This window comes from Vanacampus margaritifer, chromosome 9, assembly GCF_051991255.1.
Source record: "Vanacampus margaritifer isolate UIUO_Vmar chromosome 9, RoL_Vmar_1.0, whole genome shotgun sequence".
Lineage (NCBI taxonomy): Eukaryota > Metazoa > Chordata > Actinopteri > Syngnathiformes > Syngnathidae > Vanacampus > Vanacampus margaritifer.
In genome coordinates, this window is record NC_135440.1 from 16,842,473 (window position 1) to 16,859,581 (window position 17,109).

Sequence of the window (17,109 nt, forward strand, 5' to 3'; positions counted from 1 at the left end):
TACTCTAGCATCTTAATCCTAACAATTTTACAGCTGATGAGCCAAATTGTCTTCACGTCTCGTCTGGTTCTGCAAACAGCTCTTTAAACTCATCTACCTCAGCGAGGATTACGTGAAGCAGCTGGCCAAGCAGCCCGGTTGGCAGGACGTTCTCACCAAGCTCTACGTGAAGGAGTCGTACGAGTCGTTCGCCGCCAGCATCTCGGGAGCCAGCGTGCCAAAGTTCCGGCCTCCTTTGCGCAGAGACCAGAGTCTGCTCATCGAGGATGCACGTTCAGGCATCTTCCTGAACCGGCAGGAGGAGGACGACGACGAGGAAGAGGAGGACGGCGGCCAACGAGATATCTCGGAAGGATATTCTGATTTATCTCAATCGCCGCCAAGTGGAGTGGGAGGCCATCTGAAGACCTTCAAGTCATTCGATTCTGCAGACCTAGAGAGTCACTCGTCCTCCCTCTCCAGTTCCATCGTGGTGGATATTGCCTCGTCTCGCCTGGATGAGGAAGGGAGAGATTATCAGCCCTTCTCCCCGTATGGGACGTCGCCGCCTTTTGATTTGGACCTCGGCAGCATGGGAGAGGTGGTCACCGCGGCGAGTAGCCTCACAAACACGCCGTCCCCTCTGGAGTACAGCAAACCCTTTCCACCGCTGAGACCCAGAAAAAGCTCCAGTCTATCCAACGTTCTGGACCACGCCAGCTACGGGATCGACCCTCCCACCGCAGACAGCATCTCCAACACGTCCAACCCACAGGTTTGGATAACGATGGTCATATCTTGAGCGTTATCTGTGAAAGCGTTCATGTCTGAGTGTTGGTTGATTTGTAGCAGACGCCAGAAGAGGAGCTCTGCAACCTGCTCACCAACATTATTTTCTCCGTGCTTTGGAGCGGCAGCGGGGCGGACGGGCCCGAGGATGTGGTCTGGAGAGAGAGGGGCCAGGTGTTTTCTGTTCTGACTAAACTGGGGTCCTCCTGCCAACTGGTCCGCCCGCCTGATGACATCAAACGCAGGTCAGTTTTAATTCTATCTCAGGCCTCAGATTTATTTGGACCATTTTGCATCCGTGACAGTTCTTGAGATGGTAACACCGGCCCAAATTAGTATTGCTTTCTTGATTTCTTTCGGTTTAAAGAAGTGATTCTCAATTTTTTTTTTTTACGCCAACTTGGAGGAAGAAAATATTTTTCGACTACAAATAGTGTCATTTGTCTATAAAATTGTTGGACTCCTTCCACCCGCTCTGACAATGAGAGCACCACTGCCACCTACTGTAGGGGATGTGCAATTACAATTGATTCTCGTTACAAAAATAAAATAAAAAATGTTCCCGTTATTATGTATTTATCGCTTTTCGCTTTTATCACTTGTAAAACTGTATTCATGATGCATTACAGAATCAGCATAGTAAACGTATTCCGCGAGCCTGCTGCCAAATTGCCTGGGTGATGCCGCTTTTATGCTACCCTTCCAGACATAATTCACAACATTAGTGTGTGTATTTACACAGCCGTTGCAGCTCCACAATATGATATCATTAGATATGTGGTCACTGTGGTGACGTCAATGCGGTAGCGACAGTTGCTTTCAGAACACGTGGGCTGTGAGTCTAGACACTGCCAGTGTTCTGCCACGGTTATGCTTCTGACATTGTATATTCACTTGTCGACGTTTTACTAATGTCAACTTATTTACATCAACAGTACCTCATAAAACCTTATTAGTGCATGTTTATGTCATTACATATATTTTGAGGATTTTAGTTTTACATTATAATTGTGTGTTTTTACTTGGAGTGTCAGGCGATTACATTTTTAAATTGTAATTAATCCGCATGACTTAAGTAGTTAGCTCACAATTAATCGCAAATTTTACAGCTGTTCTAAATGTACAATAAAATATTTTTTTTGCTTAGTTTTTTTTACTCTTGTTAACATAAAAGTGGGAAAAAATATGTTAAATTAATAGAAGTATGGCTACATCTTTTAGTCATTGATAGTTATTTCATAATAATAAGCTCAGTGCATTTTTCTTTTCGCATTAAGAGCAATCGAATCTTCAACATGAAGTAACTTGTGAAATTTTGCACATTTCTTAAATTGTAAAATATAACATGACCCCAGTCTCCACAAATATATGCATAATTATTAAATGTATTACTGCTAAATTTTGACGTGGATGTGTCTGCTGCGTTGCGACTGGAATTCTACCAGTACAGGCTTCCCAAGTAAGGGGCGGTCATTAATCCCGTGTTTTAAAAAATTTGTGGCGTTAAAGGAACTAAAGGAACTCGAAATTAACGTACTAATTTTGACACCCCTAGTTTTTACAATGTCACGTGGCGCTATGCTACTGTTTGTAACAGTCTGCTGGAGATGATGCTGGAATCGTCTTTGTCCGACCTGAGGGACGCCCAGGGAGTGTTCCTGCCTTTTTGTCCAAGCCTGGTGAGGCTCCTCAGGTTGCTGCAGGACTTCCTGTTTGCCGAGGGGACCGATAATCACTCACTTTGGAGTGAAAAGGTACAACTGACAGTCTACCTGACACATCATTTGGATTTTCTTTCTCATATTCAGTCCAAATGCTTGAAACTTGATACCACTTACAGTATGTTGTGAGTATTCGTCATTTAAATGTCGTTATTGATTTTACATTCTCTTCGTGCTGGGATTGTGTGTGGGATTAGTCTATTCAAGCATCCAAATGCCAGGATTTCATCTATTCAACCAAAAACCAATATAGAAATTCTATTTAAGATCAGGTTGATGTTGTTTGGGTTTGGAATGAGGTCTACGCTTTTATTGCGAGTCCTTTGTTGACAGTCGCTGTATCGCAGATCTTTGAGGGGGTGGTGAACCTACTGGACAAGTTGCAGGCCTGGCACAGCAGCCCTGGCAGCCCCTGCAGCACGGAACTGAAGGAGATGTCCCAGATCGGCCTACGCATCATCACCGGGTATATCCAACAGCAGCAGTCGCAGGTCAGTTGTCCCTTTTGTCGCCTGCAATATTTAGCTAACGTGAAGGGTTCACACAGATTACAAATATCAGACCTTGTTTACCACTCGTTTCATTTCAAAGACATTTCAGTTGTTCCGTTTGTGGGGATTGGTTTGTACGAAAGGGTAGCTCTTCTGTGAGTTATGACCGCTGCTGGCGTTGCTGAAGCATCTCGGGGCTGAGCGAGTACTCATCTGCAGAGTAGAGCAACTCCCATGAAGCCATTTATGAAAATGAATCAAATTAAATTAAATTCAATTGGGCTGTGACTCAGCATCTATGTGATATTTAGTTTAATTTATGTGTTGTTAAATTTATTATATAATTTATTTATAATTAAAAATAAATTACTGCGACTTAATTAACTGCATTGATTTATATTTTTTTAAGATATGTATTTTTTTTTTCTTCCTAGGGTGAGGTTATGCTAAATCAGTGAGTCCTACTCCCTTATGTATTATCTTCCTGATAACTACAGTATATATGAAACTTTACAGATAAGAGTTCACATAAAACATTCTAGCTAATAAGATATGTATTTCAATAGGTTAAATAAACACAGAAATAATTTTTGTTGGCACTTTTACATTCACAAAAAAAAAACTTAAAAAAAAAAGAAAAATTTGTGTATGCAGTTTAAAATGGAAGTCGACCTTAATCATTTCTTGTCAATAATATGTTAGATGTGACCTTACTAGTCTAAACATGACATTTTGATTAATATTACAATTGTGGAATATGAGTTATGAAGCTAACTAAATCCAGCCGTTTTTATCCATCTCAGGGGGCGGCCATTTTGCCACTTCACAGTTGCTCAGGGCTCAGGCAACGGCCAATCACAGCTCACTTATTTTCTGAAGCTGAGCTGTGATTGGTTGTTACCTGAGCAACTGTGATGTCAGTTTCACTTGACAGCAAGTAGCAAAATGGCCGCCTTCTGATATTGATAAAGACTGCTGGATGTTGTTGCTTAACTCATATTCCACTAACACAATATTAACCAAAATACTGTTTTTAGACTAGTGGGGCTGCATAGAACATATTATTGTCAAGAATTTTTTTTTGGGGGGTGGGGGGTTGGCCTCCCCTTTAAAGTCGTGCAAACTGCACCTTACTGAGAAATGTTCAGAATATTTTTGCTCCTTATTTAATTACATGAGGCCACAATTATTAAATAAAAGCAGATTTTTCTCTCTCTCTCTCTCTCTCTCTCTATATATATATATATATGTATATATGTATATATGTATATATATATATATATATATATATATATATATATATATATATATATATATATATATATATATATACATATATATATGAATTAGTAAATGATATTAAGATAGCACATGGGAAAAACGTAAAGTAAAAGAAAAAAAGTCATCAAAACAATAAAAAAAAGCACATAATTTAACCATTAATTTAAATTGCTACTAATTAAAAATGGTCCTCATGTCTACTCAGGTGTGCGTGATGGCCTTCGTGAAGCTGCACAGCCTGCTGCAGACTGTGTTGTGTCTCAGCTGGGAGGAGGTCTGCTTCCTGCTGGGCCGCATTGGCGTCCCCTTGTGGCCGGACAAGGAAGCGACGGACATCAACAACACCGAACACGCGGAGATGTTCTCCCAAGTGGTCCCGGTGGTGCGAGCACTCCTGGACCAGCACGCGGACCCTGTTAAGGTCCAACAGCTGCTCCCTAGTCTACCCATCACCAATGGCAGCACCACATTTGCCCAGGACCTGAAGGCCTACTGCCACACGTTGGAGTGGCAGAGCTTTTACCAGCAGCAGGTCAGTGCTCTAGCTGTTTGTTTTTTTTCCTTGTATTTTTTTTTTTTAGGATAAGATTAAATAAAGCTTGCCCGCTCATAAACATCTATATCTTTTCCAAAACAATATTGACAAGTTTATTAACACACACAAATGTATCTAATATATTTCCAGCATATGACAGATTTTGTTTAATATTGAGACTACTGACAAATACCAAACAGAAACACTCTTCATTAAGCTTAGTTGTATGTGACAAGCAAGTTTATACTTATCTTTTATTTATATTAATATATCTATTTATAAAATGGGAATTTGTATATTTCAACTTGGCGCGACCCAGCTGATTTCATTACATAAATTTAGGGTTAGGGCTAATAATCATGTCTCCATTTTATTTTATTTTTTGCCTTTTCTTCCCATGACAGGATGAAAAACCTGCGCTCTGTTGTTCTGATTTAGAATATATGCAAATATGTTTGTAATGTATTCACCATTCATTAACAGAACATTTTAAATACATGGTTACATATTAAGTAAATAGGTAATGAAATCATTTTTTTTTTAATCCCAAAATTTGGCCTTTAACCAAAGCAGGCCTTCTATATTTAAAAAAAAAGAGGAAAAACAGAAGTCAGTCATAATAAACAATAGGTGTCAAACTCAAGGCTTAGGGGCCAGATCTGTCCCAACACATCTTTTTATGTGGCCCGCCAAAGCACTATGTGCATCAACAGACTTCCTGTTTCTTGACAATATATATGATTTAAAAAAATAATAATAATAATAATATAAAAAATATATATACTGTATAATGAATAGTAAAAATACCAACATTTCACATTGTTTTCACTTTTAAAAAGTTGAGATGTTTTAAGTATTTTTTTTATACCAATCCCACTTTTTAAATAAATCTGATAATATTTGAAAAAACAGTTTTTACTGGTCGCCGATTTCAAAACTAGCTATTCATGAATTTGTTGTCGTTTGTGTCGTTGAGTCATAACGGCCCTCCGAGGATAACCATAACTGGGACTCGCTCACTTAACCTGACCTACGTCAGCAAGTTCAAAGATGTCAATCTCATGCTAGCGGCTATTACAACCGATTTTTCCGCTTCTTCACATATGTTCAGGTTCAGCCCACAATGGAGCAGTATGAGCTCGACACATTTGGACGCAGTCATGACATCATGTCCAATTTCTGGAACTCCTGTTTCGATGACCTCATGAGCACGGCCTTCAGACGAGACAAAGACAGATCGGACAGCAAAGCAAAGTTTCAGGTGGCAACAATGTGCAAATGCTCTCATCGCCCAACAGCGACATTTGACCTCTCCGCTTACCTAATGTGTGTGTGGTCACAGGAATTGATCGTTGACCCCTACCTGAAGCGTGTTCGAAGTGAAAACGGGCGCTACGTCAGCTGGCAAAAGCAGAGCTCCAACCAGCAGGGGGTGGTGTGGCAGCACTGGAAGGCTCTGCGAAGGCTGTTGACCAGCGAGAGAGCAGTGTGGGCCAAGAAGTACGACTTCCTCTTCGCCAGTGTTATTTTTATTCGCTTTACCCAAACATGCTTTACATTCCATCTAAAAGTGTGCTTTGCCACTTTCCTCTGGAAGCTGTTTGCGCCTCAAAGCACTCTCCAGCTTACTGGCACGCAACTTGATTCCACTCTCACTGCCATCGTTCTTGTTTTCAGAGACAGAGAAGCACATTTTTGTGGATGATTTCTTTTTTCCATATGTTGTTTAGAAATCAGCCTCAGGTCAAGTGGACACTGTCCAGCGCAGAGACGTATTCAAAAATGCGCCTCAAACTGGTTCCCAACCATCATTATGATCCCCACACAGAGGCCAGTGCCCAGAGGGACAACATGGGTGCGTCACACACCGGACCACAATGCATTTTGGATACTTTTGCCAAATTTTAAATACAAAATGATGTCATTATTTTTCCAGGAGCGGACAGTCCACGTTCCGAGCCGCTCCCTTTGGCTGTTGCCAAAGAAGCCAAAGTCAGCGATATGGAAGACGACCAGTTAGCGGAAGAGGATCTTGTTTTTTTAAATAACAAGTGAGTCTCTGACTAAATGTGCACTCCACACCTTTATAATTCAAATATGACATTCTTACTTTTTGCATTTAGCGTGGAGGCCGAAGATGAGAGCCAAAAAGAAAAGCTGGTTTTATCCGAAGACTGTGAACTCATCACCATCGTAGCCAAGGTTCCCGGCCGCCTGGAGGTTACCACACACCACCTTTACTTCTACGACGGCAGCACTGAGAAAGAGGAAACAGAGGAGGGTGAGAAATGCACAACTCATTCTGACTAAGACCAAACAAACTGCATGATATTTGTATGAATATTTACCATTGGAAAATGCTAACTTATCTGTTCTAGACACCTAAAAATATGAACACAAATATGTTTTTGCTTACTTTTGACTCCCAGCCATTTTCACTGACGCAACCCCCTTCACTCCCTGTTTTACTGGATTTCGACTGATTTTGCAAGGTCCACAGAATATTGTGTTCTATTGCTATAAAAACATTCAACCTACCAAAAGAAAGATTAGAGTCTCTTCTTTCATCAGGAAAAAAAATATGTTTCTATCTGTTTCCGTTTTGTAGCAATTAGCATTAGAATATAGCTAAGTTTCATCATTATTCACAAATGTGAGGAAAGCAGCTTTGTTGCAACATGGCCCTGGTTGATCTCTTATACTCTGCTGCCACCTGCTGGCCGTTTTTGTAATAACTACCATTGCTTTATGCATTCTCTTCAGTTCAGAGGCTGCATCAAAGCCTTCTGTATGCTCTAGCATAAAAAAACTTTTTTTTACGTACAAATCCGTCTTTGGGAGCATGGTGATATGTGAAATAGAACGTATTTATAAGTTTTGGGGAGCAAATGAGTTCATCAAAGGCACTTTCTTTGGTCACATGGTACTTAATTTCTCAACCTTTATTGAGCCATGGCGCATATTTTACATAAGTTAATACTTTAAAAGTGTACATTTGTCCACACTAAAATAGAGTTAACAGAACACTTTGAATTTTTTATTATATATTTTTTTACACCGAGATAGAGTTAAAACAACTCTTATGATAGTTTAAATTTAACAGTGTCAGTCACAGTAGTTGAGCAACTTTGTGGATTAACACCTACACTGGACACCATTTAACTCTTAAAAATGTTAATATTACACTTGAGGAGTTAAAATCAATTCCCCAAAATTTAAACCTGAAATTTCAACACTCCTTTTGCTGTGTTTGCAGAAATGCAGAACTGCAATACATTAAAAATAATAATAATCTCAGAGCTTTTTAGCTACATGAGTGCAAACATCTCTCATTATGACACAATGCAGCACTATTGTTAACCCACAACAAAGAACATATTGTTTGCAAAAACAGAGAATTGCTTCCAGTTGTTGGATGTTGTGGCCACGCGAGAATGTCATTACAGTATTTCAGTCTAAGGTCAGCATCTGCACGAATATTGTCCATCCCTGCAGGGATTGGCTTCGACTTCAAGCGACCGCTTTCTCAGCTCCGAGAAGTCCATTTGAGGCGCTATAACCTGCGTCGTTCTGCGCTGGAGCTCTTTTTCATCGACCAGGCTCACTACTTCATCAACTTCAAGAAGAAGGTGATGTAGAGTTCACGGCATTTCAACTTTTGAAAATCTCATAACAGTCTTAATCTTTCCTTTTTTTTTTAGTTGCGTAATAAAGTGTATTCAAGGATCCTGGGGTTACGCCCTCCTAATCTTTTTTACTTTGGATCCCGATCACCCCAAGAGCTGCTGAAAGCATCAGGCCTCACACAGGTGTTCATTTTGCATTCTCTCTTTTTTAGGATTATTATTTGCTAAATGCCTCGTATCATCATGCTGATCCGTTTCTCATGTATTGCACAGAAATGGGTCTGCAGGGAAATTTCTAATTTTGAATATTTGATGCAACTCAACACCATCGCCGGGCGCACTTACAATGACCTATCGCAATATCCTGTGGTAAGACCACACATGAGATGAGAGATAACCGAGGCAGTGTACACACACACACACGCACACACACCACCAATGACGTCCATGTTGTCTTTGGTCAGTTCCCCTGGATACTCTGCGACTACACATCCCCTGTTCTGGATCTGGATGACCCGTCAGTTTTCCGAGACTTATCCAAACCTGTCGGTGTGGTCAACCCTCGCCACGCGCAGGCAGTCAAAGAGAAGTAAGTTGGCCTTGAAGAGTTTTTTTTTTGGGACAGCATATAAATAAATAATAAATAAAATAAACACAATGCTGTCTTTTGGCTAACTGTTTTCCACCAGGTATGAAAGTTTTGAGGACTCAACGGGCACCATTGACAAATTCCACTATGGCACACACTACTCCAACGCAGCAGGGGTCATGCACTACTTGATCCGCATGGAGCCGTTCACCACGCTGCACATCCAGCTGCAAAGCGGCAGGTGGGAAATGACGTCAAGGCGTAACCAACACACGGCAGACGGTCTCATCTTAAACCGAGGCATCTCCAACCGCGTTTAGGTTCGACTGTGCAGACCGACAGTTCCACTCGGTGGCAGCGGCCTGGCAAGCTCGCATTGAAAGCCCGGCTGATGTGAAGGAGCTCATCCCGGAGTTCTTCTACTTCCCGGAAATCCTGCAGAACATGAACGGTGAGACCTCTTATTTTTACCGGACTATTTTTTTGTCTCACAAAACGAGCCCTGATCCCGACTTCTTGTTGCAGGCTTCGACCTGGGATCCTTGCAGATTTCGCAGGATCCAGTGGAGGACGTTCTGCTGCCCCGCTGGGCCTCGTCAAGGGAAGACTTCATCCGAAAGCACAGGAAAGCTCTGGTGAGATGTTGCTGTGGGATGCTTTTCCCGCAGCTCATTCAAAACAACTCTTTTCAAATTGACATCTTGTTTTTTTTGACTTCAGGAAAGTGAGCACGTGTCGTGTCATCTGCACGAGTGGATCGACCTGATCTTCGGCTACAAGCAGAGAGGGGAAGAGGCAGTGAAAGCGCTCAACGTCTTCTACTACTGCACCTATGAAGGTATGACAACTGTGAATACTTTTTGCCATCATTAAGAAACGAAACGATGATCATGAAATGGGATTTCCCACAGGCGCTGTGGATCTGGACGCCATTGCCGATGAGACGGAGCGCAAGGCACTTGAAGGCATCATAAGCAACTTTGGACAAACACCCTGCCAACTGCTGAAGGTGTCACTTTCAAATGAGCTCATAACTTCAACCTTCACATTTTGGACGACGAGCGCAAGTCCAATCATATTCTCCCTGAAAAGCTGCAGTCACATGTTCTTCTGCAAACAGGAACCTCACCCACCACGTATGTCAGCTGCAAACGCTTCCAGGCGGCAGTCCCGCCTGGACACTGTGCCCGTTAACATCTTCGATCACCTCGATAAGCTGCGCTCGTTTGTGGAGGTACGATGGAGCCTTGGTGTGATGAATGCAATTGAATGATGTCGAGTCTATACGTCAGATGGAGGCATAATTGATCGTAGCATAAACAAAAAATAAAAGAATAATTGAATACATGTCATTGGTGAGTACAAACAAATGGATCTGTAGCGCCACCTACTGCGTTTTAACTGGAATATATTTTTTCTTGTGACCAAAATATAATGTGGCACAAACATTATTTCTGGAATTAGGCCCCAAATGCAGACAAGACTAGGGATTTGAGAAAAAGTGAGACTCACAAAAATGCAGAGAGCAGGGCTGGATTCATAGAAACTGACAACGTCATCATTACAAGGAACATAGCAACGGACAACTTTATCACGCTATCATCATGAGGGACAGACATAGTAACTGCAAGATACTAGGCAAACAAATATAAGCACATATAAGATGCATAACAACTGACTATCATTTATTACATTATCACCACAAGAGACATAGTAACCGCATGATACTAGACAAACTTAAGATAAGCACATATAAGATGCATAGCAACTGACCATATCACACTATCATCATAATTGACATAGTAACTGCATAATGCTAGGCAAACTAATATAAGCACATATAAGCTGCATAGCAACTGACAGTATCAATACATTATCATCATAAGGTACATAGTAACTGCACAATTCTAGATAAACTAATATAAGCACATAGAAGATGCATAGCAACTGGCCATATCATCACATTGTCATAATAAGTGACATAGTAACTGCATGGTACTAGACAAACTAATATAAGCACATAGAAGCTGCATAGCAACTGACTATATCAATACATTATCATCATAAGGGACAGTAACTGCATAATACTAGACAAACTAATATAAGCACGTAGAAGTGGCATAGCAACTGACCATATAATCACATTGTCATCATAAGGGACATAGTAAGTGCGTAATATGAGGCAAACTAATTTAAGCACATAGAAGCTGCATATCAACTGACCATATCGTCACATTATCATCACAAGGGACATAGCAACAGTATAGCAACTAACTTTTGGAGATTACAAATACATAAAAAAAATTATTGCATAACAATTTTTCATAATCATTACCAAAGAAAATGTATTTAATTGGGAAGGTAATAATCCAAATTATTTCATGTTCAGCTCAAGTGTAGCATGACCTTTGCTGGTTTGTCTACCCCAGGTGGTGAGTGATGGCATCCCTCTGGTCCAAGCAGTCGTACCAAAGAACCAGAATCGGTCCTTCATCATCCATGGCTCAGATATACTGGTACGATTTTGCTTGACAGCTAGCCAGGATAAAAGATAAAACCTGAATTTCATTTTATTATTATTTTTTTTTTTTAATCCGCCGCCTCCTTTTGTCTCTCCAGGTGACAGTGAGCTCCAGTGGCTTGATAGGAACACACAGCTGGCTGCCATATGACAAGAACATCGACAACTATTTCACCTTGACCAAGGACCGAAGCATTACTAATCCCAAGTGAGTCCACATTGCATTTAAGACTGTAAATGTGGTCATGATTGGGACAAAGATAAGAAAAAAATACCAAGATATTTTGTCACGTCACCTAAGCAAAATGTCAAATAATGACATATCACACACAAACCTCATAAATAACATAAGTAAATAATCTAATCTTCATCTTTTCCTACATTTTAAAACCGTCAACAGGATAGAGAACATATGCGTGCTGTTTCTCTGTGAGAAAACATCTGGGATGTTTCAGAGCCTGTTTAACTGGATCCTTTTAAATTGACCTTCAACATGAAAAACAAATACACATTCCCAAAAAAAAGTCTCAACAATGTGCTGGGATGTCATTTTGCCGTAGTGACGGTTTTAATGCGCTCATCAGAATCACTTTCACATGCACTCCTGCCTGTTCATTTTCAGGACACAACGTTTCCTCGGCGGGCCCTTCTCGCCCGCCGTGGAGATCAGCGCTCAGGTGCTGGTGGTGTCTAATGATGGACGTCTGCTGTTTAGTGGAGGACACTGGGACTGCAGTCTGCGGGTCACCCAGCTGGGCAAAGGCAAACTGGTGGGCAGGATCTGTCGGCACATTGGTAAGATCCAATGTAGACACTTCATTAGCATTAGACATCAACTTTTAATATTATTGTATTTTAAAATGGATTTGAATTTCCCCAAAGATGTCGTCACGTGCTTGGCTCTGGATCTGTGTGGCATCTACCTCATCTCTGGCTCAAGGGACACGTCCTGTATAGTGTGGCAGGTTCTACAGCAGGTAGAAAAAAAAAAAACATGCTCGGACATGTCAGTTCATCTAGGAGAGATGATGTGAAACTCGCGGGCGTCCTTTGTCCATTTTAGGGCGGATTCTCCAGCACGCTCTCTCCTCGGCCCGTTCAGGTGCTATGTGGACACGACCAGGAGGTCACCTGTGTGGCCATCAGCACGGAACTGGACATGGCTGTCTCAGGCTCAAAGGTCGCTAAATAGTTGCATGTAAATGAGCATGTAAAAAGTGACTACTACTCACTAAGTTAACAATGTGCTAATCCCTCTAACTATCATTTGCTTAAATTTAGCTAGCGCCGCTTATAGTCAGGTGCGCCTTGTAGTCCAGAAATTACTTTAGTTTTCTTCCTTTTTTTTCCATGAACATTTTTTTTTTTACTTTCAGTTATTTTTTAGTTTTAACTTTAACTAGACTAAGTGCAATTTCTGCAGAAATTGCGTGGGACTGCTGAAAGCTGAATGCTTATGAAGTAAATTGAAAGATAAATTATGTGAAAATTACAAAGTATTAATTGTAGTTAAAAGATAAATGAATTAAAAATGAAAACCCAGGAGGCGTGAATTTTTTAAACAAGTTGAAATTTATATGGAAAAGTGTTATCTGAAAGTACCCTCCATTTATTTAGATGGAAAAGTGGAATTAATGATGTACAATGGAAAAATGAAAAAAAAAATCACTCAATAGCGCCACCTAGGCATGCAGTACCCTCCATTCATTTATGGAAAAGTGGAACTATGATAGTCAGTTGGTATACATGTATTCCCCTTAGCATAATTTCCATGGATATATTTGCAATGTACAGTCAGAGGTCAGATTCGAACCCGTGACTTCCTGGTTACTGGACAAGGCAATTTATCAGATAGCTGGTAATGATGGTCAGTTGTATGTATGGAAGTGGGCGTGGAAAATTGGTCCAATGTCAATCCCATTGAAAATGAATAAGGCGTGAATTTTTGAAGCAAATTTGAACGGTGTAAAAAGTGCGGAGAATAAAAATGTCAATAACATGTGTTTCCAGCATTCCCAAAATAACCTTGGTAGCCAGATGGTTGGTGACAAAAAAATATTTGTGTATGTGATTTCTCAAACTATGCATAACATGCGGCACTCTCCTGAATATTGACTGTTAGGACGGGACGGTGATCGCGCACACGGTCAGACGAGGCCAATACCTGAGGACGTTGCGGCCTCCGGGCGAGCCCTGCAACATCTCCAAGCTGCAGGTGGGCATGGAGGGCCACGTGGTGGTGCAGACCTCGAGGGGGGAGACATCCAATACTACGAAGGTACGTGAACACAACAGGCAGACGATGACTTGATGAGTGCTGTGAACGACTTTTCCAAAAATGATTTTCATTTGTTACAGGGAAAGGACGCCATCCATGTTTACTCGGTCAATGGCTGCCTGTTGTCTTCCTTCAACATGGAGGAGCAAGTGTGCGCTCTCCATTTGGTGTCTGAATACATCATCCTGGGCACCATGCAGGGCAGACTCCACATCCGCCGCCTCAGCAGGTAGATACGGCTAAACCTCGAAACGACAAAGATTCCGATTCAGTGGGTGACATCAGCAAGGCAGCCTTGGACATGATTGACTTTCGCTTTTTCCAATGAATCAAAGTTGCTTTTCCATTGGAATTAATGAGACTTTATACAGAGTGAGAATGGATTTTCCCTTTGGCGATTAAAATTACTATCCTTTATTTTAAAATTGAAATTGTTTGGAACTGTAATCAACATGAATAATAAATAGATTAAACATACTTCCCTATGATTGAAAGCAAACTCTCTCAAGCCTTTTAGGTCTTAATGGATTCCACCTGGATTCTCCATGTCTGCCTTGCCAATTTAGTGATTGATTTATTGACTTAAAAAAAACAACATTTAAATTCGCTACTTTGGATGAATTTGCACTTTTGCATTTTTCATATATGGAAAATTTGCTCTGTTATTGCAATATTGAGCGCATACGCCAAATGCAGGTCCTGAAAAGCTTCCCATTGTTTCAGGTGTGCCATTAATAGTGTGTTGGTTGTGTAACTAAATAAATAACGTGCAACCTTAATTCACTTTTGGATTAGTTTTGGATTAATTTAATTAATATATTAAGTTTAATGGACTCATAATTAATTAAACTTAATATATTCACCTCGGATTCACTTAATTCAATCGCGTGTTACCAATTGAAGCGATTTTTTATTTATTTATTGGTCAACAATTCAATTTGTAATCTTAAATTCAACAATTCACTTTTTATCAATCTCTCTATCTGTCTGTCTGTCTGTCTGGCTAACTAGCTAGCTGTCTGTCTGGCTAGCTAGCTAGCTGTCTTTCTGGCTGGCTAGCTGTCGGTCTGGCTGGCTAGCTAGCTGGGTAGCTAGCTGGCTGTGCCTGTGTCCAAATTGACAAGACTGGGTGTAAATCGGTCATAAATCCGTGCGTGCTGCCGAGTCGCGCCGGGAGTGACGTCATGCAGCCGACAAATTCAGCCTTTGGAGGACCCAACCTTGTGAATTTGGACACAGGCTGTTGGTCTGGCTAGCTAGCTGCCTGGCTAGCTAGCTGGCTGGCTGGCTAGCTAGCTGTCTGTCTAGCTAGCTGTCTGGCTAGCTGGCTGGCTGGCTAGCTGGCTGTCTGTCTAGGTAGCTGGCTGGCTAGCTAGCTAGCTCTCTGTCTGTCTAGCTAGCTCTCTGTCTGTCTAGCTAGCTAGCTGTCTAGCTAGCTAGCTAGCTAACTGTCTAGCTATCCATCCATCCACATCATGGCTTCCATAGACTTTTAGGAAGAATTATATTAGAATAATTAATTTCTTGTTGTTGTTGTTTTTTTACAGCCTGGATGCCGCTGTCCCACCCTTGGCCTTGAAAGTCCCTGTGAGGAGCGTGTTTGTTACCAAAGAGAGCAGCCACATCCTGGTGGGCCTGGAAGACGGGAAGTTGATAGTGGTGGGGGCGGGAAAGCCGGAGGAGGTGAGAACCAGGACATGAAACACTTGTGAGATGTGGGAACTGTGAAAGGGGTCGCGGGGGTCGGCTCGGTTACGCATATGCAAAGGGCTTGTGGGAAAATTATTATTATTATTTATTTTTTTACATGATAATGTTGTGCTGCTTGGTGTCATACTACAGATTTTGGCTGACTTGAATAAATGAATGCGATTTCTTATGAGACGTGATATATTATTCTATATGTTCGGCCCATTCTAATGACGTCTTCTTATGTCAGGTTCGCTCAGGACACATCACTCGCCGCCTTTGGGTCTCAACCCGCCGCATCTCTCTGGTGTCGGCAGGCGAGACCGAATACAACCCCGCCGGCGAGAGCTCCGGTAAATGAGAGCGACTCCCGATGCTCGACACCCACACACTTATTATGGCTTTCTTTTCACAAGCCTGGGAACTTCTGAGACCAACGGAACACTCAGCACTTTTTTTTTGGTTTGTTTTTGTTTTCTAATCCGGGAAGAGTTTTATATTTGATTGCGGACTACTGTCTGTTTTTAATCAGCATCATTCCAAAGAGTGGCCTTGTTTTGAAAAGGCAAAAAAAAAAAAAAAGAGAGGCTTTGGCGTTTGAGCTCGAAAACTGCTGTCAGACTGTACAAACATTTCAGGAAGGACACACACAAACACGTACACACCACTTTTTCTTTTTTTTTTTTTCCAGTTGCTGTGCCAATGCTTCTTTAAAACTCCTGCAAACTTGAAAATCTGTTGAGAGCTGCTTAATGCAATAGCGGTGAAAAGCGCCCGATGTCCACCACAGTGGCCTAGCGAATAAACCTGCCGTCTTTAAAACGAATGCTGTTACATTTGAAAGCTGAAAAAGGGATTTCTAGGTCAAGAAAGTCTTCTATGTTCTCTTTATGTTGATTTGATTGATGTTGTCTTGCGCAATAAGGCTTATGTAATAGTTCGACTCCATATGCAGTACTCACAAAAAGGGTTGTTTCATAAATCAAAAGTTGAATAAAGTTCACTTAATTTTGTGTTTGAACGTTCCTAAACTTTGGTGAGTAAGATATCGTACCTTCAACCCGAAATGTGCCTTTTCAGCTTGATCGCAATCATCTGTCGGAGCTCGCCGTATGTTAGCACACACACGCACGACTCACGTGCACAAAATGGTTTTAATGACGTGAAGTCAAGTGTTGGCTGCTGTTGCGCCCGAATGAGCTTCAGAGGAATTCTTTGGCTGCGGTTGGAACTTGCTCGTTGTTATGCAGCGTCATGACTGTTTGGGTCAATGTGAGGGAAAAAAACACAAAAAAAAACAGGCGAGGAGCATTTGAAAGGGCTCGCACAAAAATAAACAAAAAAAAAAAAGTTGTATAAATGTGTAAAAATGCAAGTTTGCGCTCCGAATGTTATGAATGTAACATTTTGACTTTGCTATGCATTCATGCTCAGTTTCCGCTAGGTTGATTGTAAATACACACTGTACAGTATCTAACGTTTCTGGTGTTTTGTGATTTTAAATTAATGCTTTGGACCAGCACTGCCTTCGATACCAACTTGATTTCTATTCTTCAGCCTTTGTATTGTGTTTTTTTGTGACTGTTGAAAATACATTTGAATATACTTTA

At 41.2% G+C, this 17,109-nt stretch overlaps 1 protein-coding gene and 1 long non-coding RNA gene across 4 annotated transcripts in view; one reads left to right on the forward strand and one right to left on the reverse strand.

Annotated features, from left to right (window-relative positions):
* Positions 1-17,109, forward strand: part of nbeal2 (neurobeachin-like 2) — a 39,730-nt gene extending 22,621 nt beyond the window's left edge. The window contains exons 27-55 of one of the 2 annotated variants that reach the window (XM_077575670.1): positions 80-754; positions 829-1,013; positions 2,366-2,522; positions 2,837-2,980; positions 4,467-4,793; positions 5,908-6,057; positions 6,139-6,296; positions 6,527-6,651; positions 6,733-6,847; positions 6,920-7,077; positions 8,292-8,425; positions 8,498-8,605; positions 8,696-8,791; positions 8,887-9,011; positions 9,112-9,252; positions 9,332-9,462; positions 9,537-9,646; positions 9,732-9,849; positions 9,923-10,020; positions 10,132-10,245; positions 11,441-11,527; positions 11,631-11,740; positions 12,155-12,327; positions 12,415-12,509; positions 12,596-12,712; positions 13,655-13,810; positions 13,891-14,039; positions 15,358-15,493; positions 15,750-17,109. In XM_077575670.1, the coding sequence (XP_077431796.1) occupies positions 80-754; positions 829-1,013; positions 2,366-2,522; positions 2,837-2,980; positions 4,467-4,793; positions 5,908-6,057; positions 6,139-6,296; positions 6,527-6,651; positions 6,733-6,847; positions 6,920-7,077; positions 8,292-8,425; positions 8,498-8,605; positions 8,696-8,791; positions 8,887-9,011; positions 9,112-9,252; positions 9,332-9,462; positions 9,537-9,646; positions 9,732-9,849; positions 9,923-10,020; positions 10,132-10,245; positions 11,441-11,527; positions 11,631-11,740; positions 12,155-12,327; positions 12,415-12,509; positions 12,596-12,712; positions 13,655-13,810; positions 13,891-14,039; positions 15,358-15,493; positions 15,750-15,860 (4,503 nt within the window). In that variant the 3' untranslated portion in view covers positions 15,861-17,109. The remainder of the gene's footprint in view (positions 1-79; positions 755-828; positions 1,014-2,365; positions 2,523-2,836; positions 2,981-4,466; positions 4,794-5,907; positions 6,058-6,138; positions 6,297-6,526; positions 6,652-6,732; positions 6,848-6,919; positions 7,078-8,291; positions 8,426-8,497; positions 8,606-8,695; positions 8,792-8,886; positions 9,012-9,111; positions 9,253-9,331; positions 9,463-9,536; positions 9,647-9,731; positions 9,850-9,922; positions 10,021-10,131; positions 10,246-11,440; positions 11,528-11,630; positions 11,741-12,154; positions 12,328-12,414; positions 12,510-12,595; positions 12,713-13,654; positions 13,811-13,890; positions 14,040-15,357; positions 15,494-15,749) is intronic. The other variant, XM_077575672.1, reaches the window with a different exon arrangement.
* Positions 12,975-15,475, reverse strand: LOC144057777 (uncharacterized). 2 transcript variants are annotated; one of them, XR_013295322.1, is made up of 3 exons: positions 15,418-15,475; positions 13,915-14,055; positions 12,975-13,802 (listed from the first exon to the last, which is right to left on the reverse strand). It is a non-coding gene; the product is annotated as an uncharacterized LOC144057777 (long non-coding RNA). The 2 variants fall into 2 exon arrangements; XR_013295321.1 differs by having other exon boundaries at positions 13,889-14,055.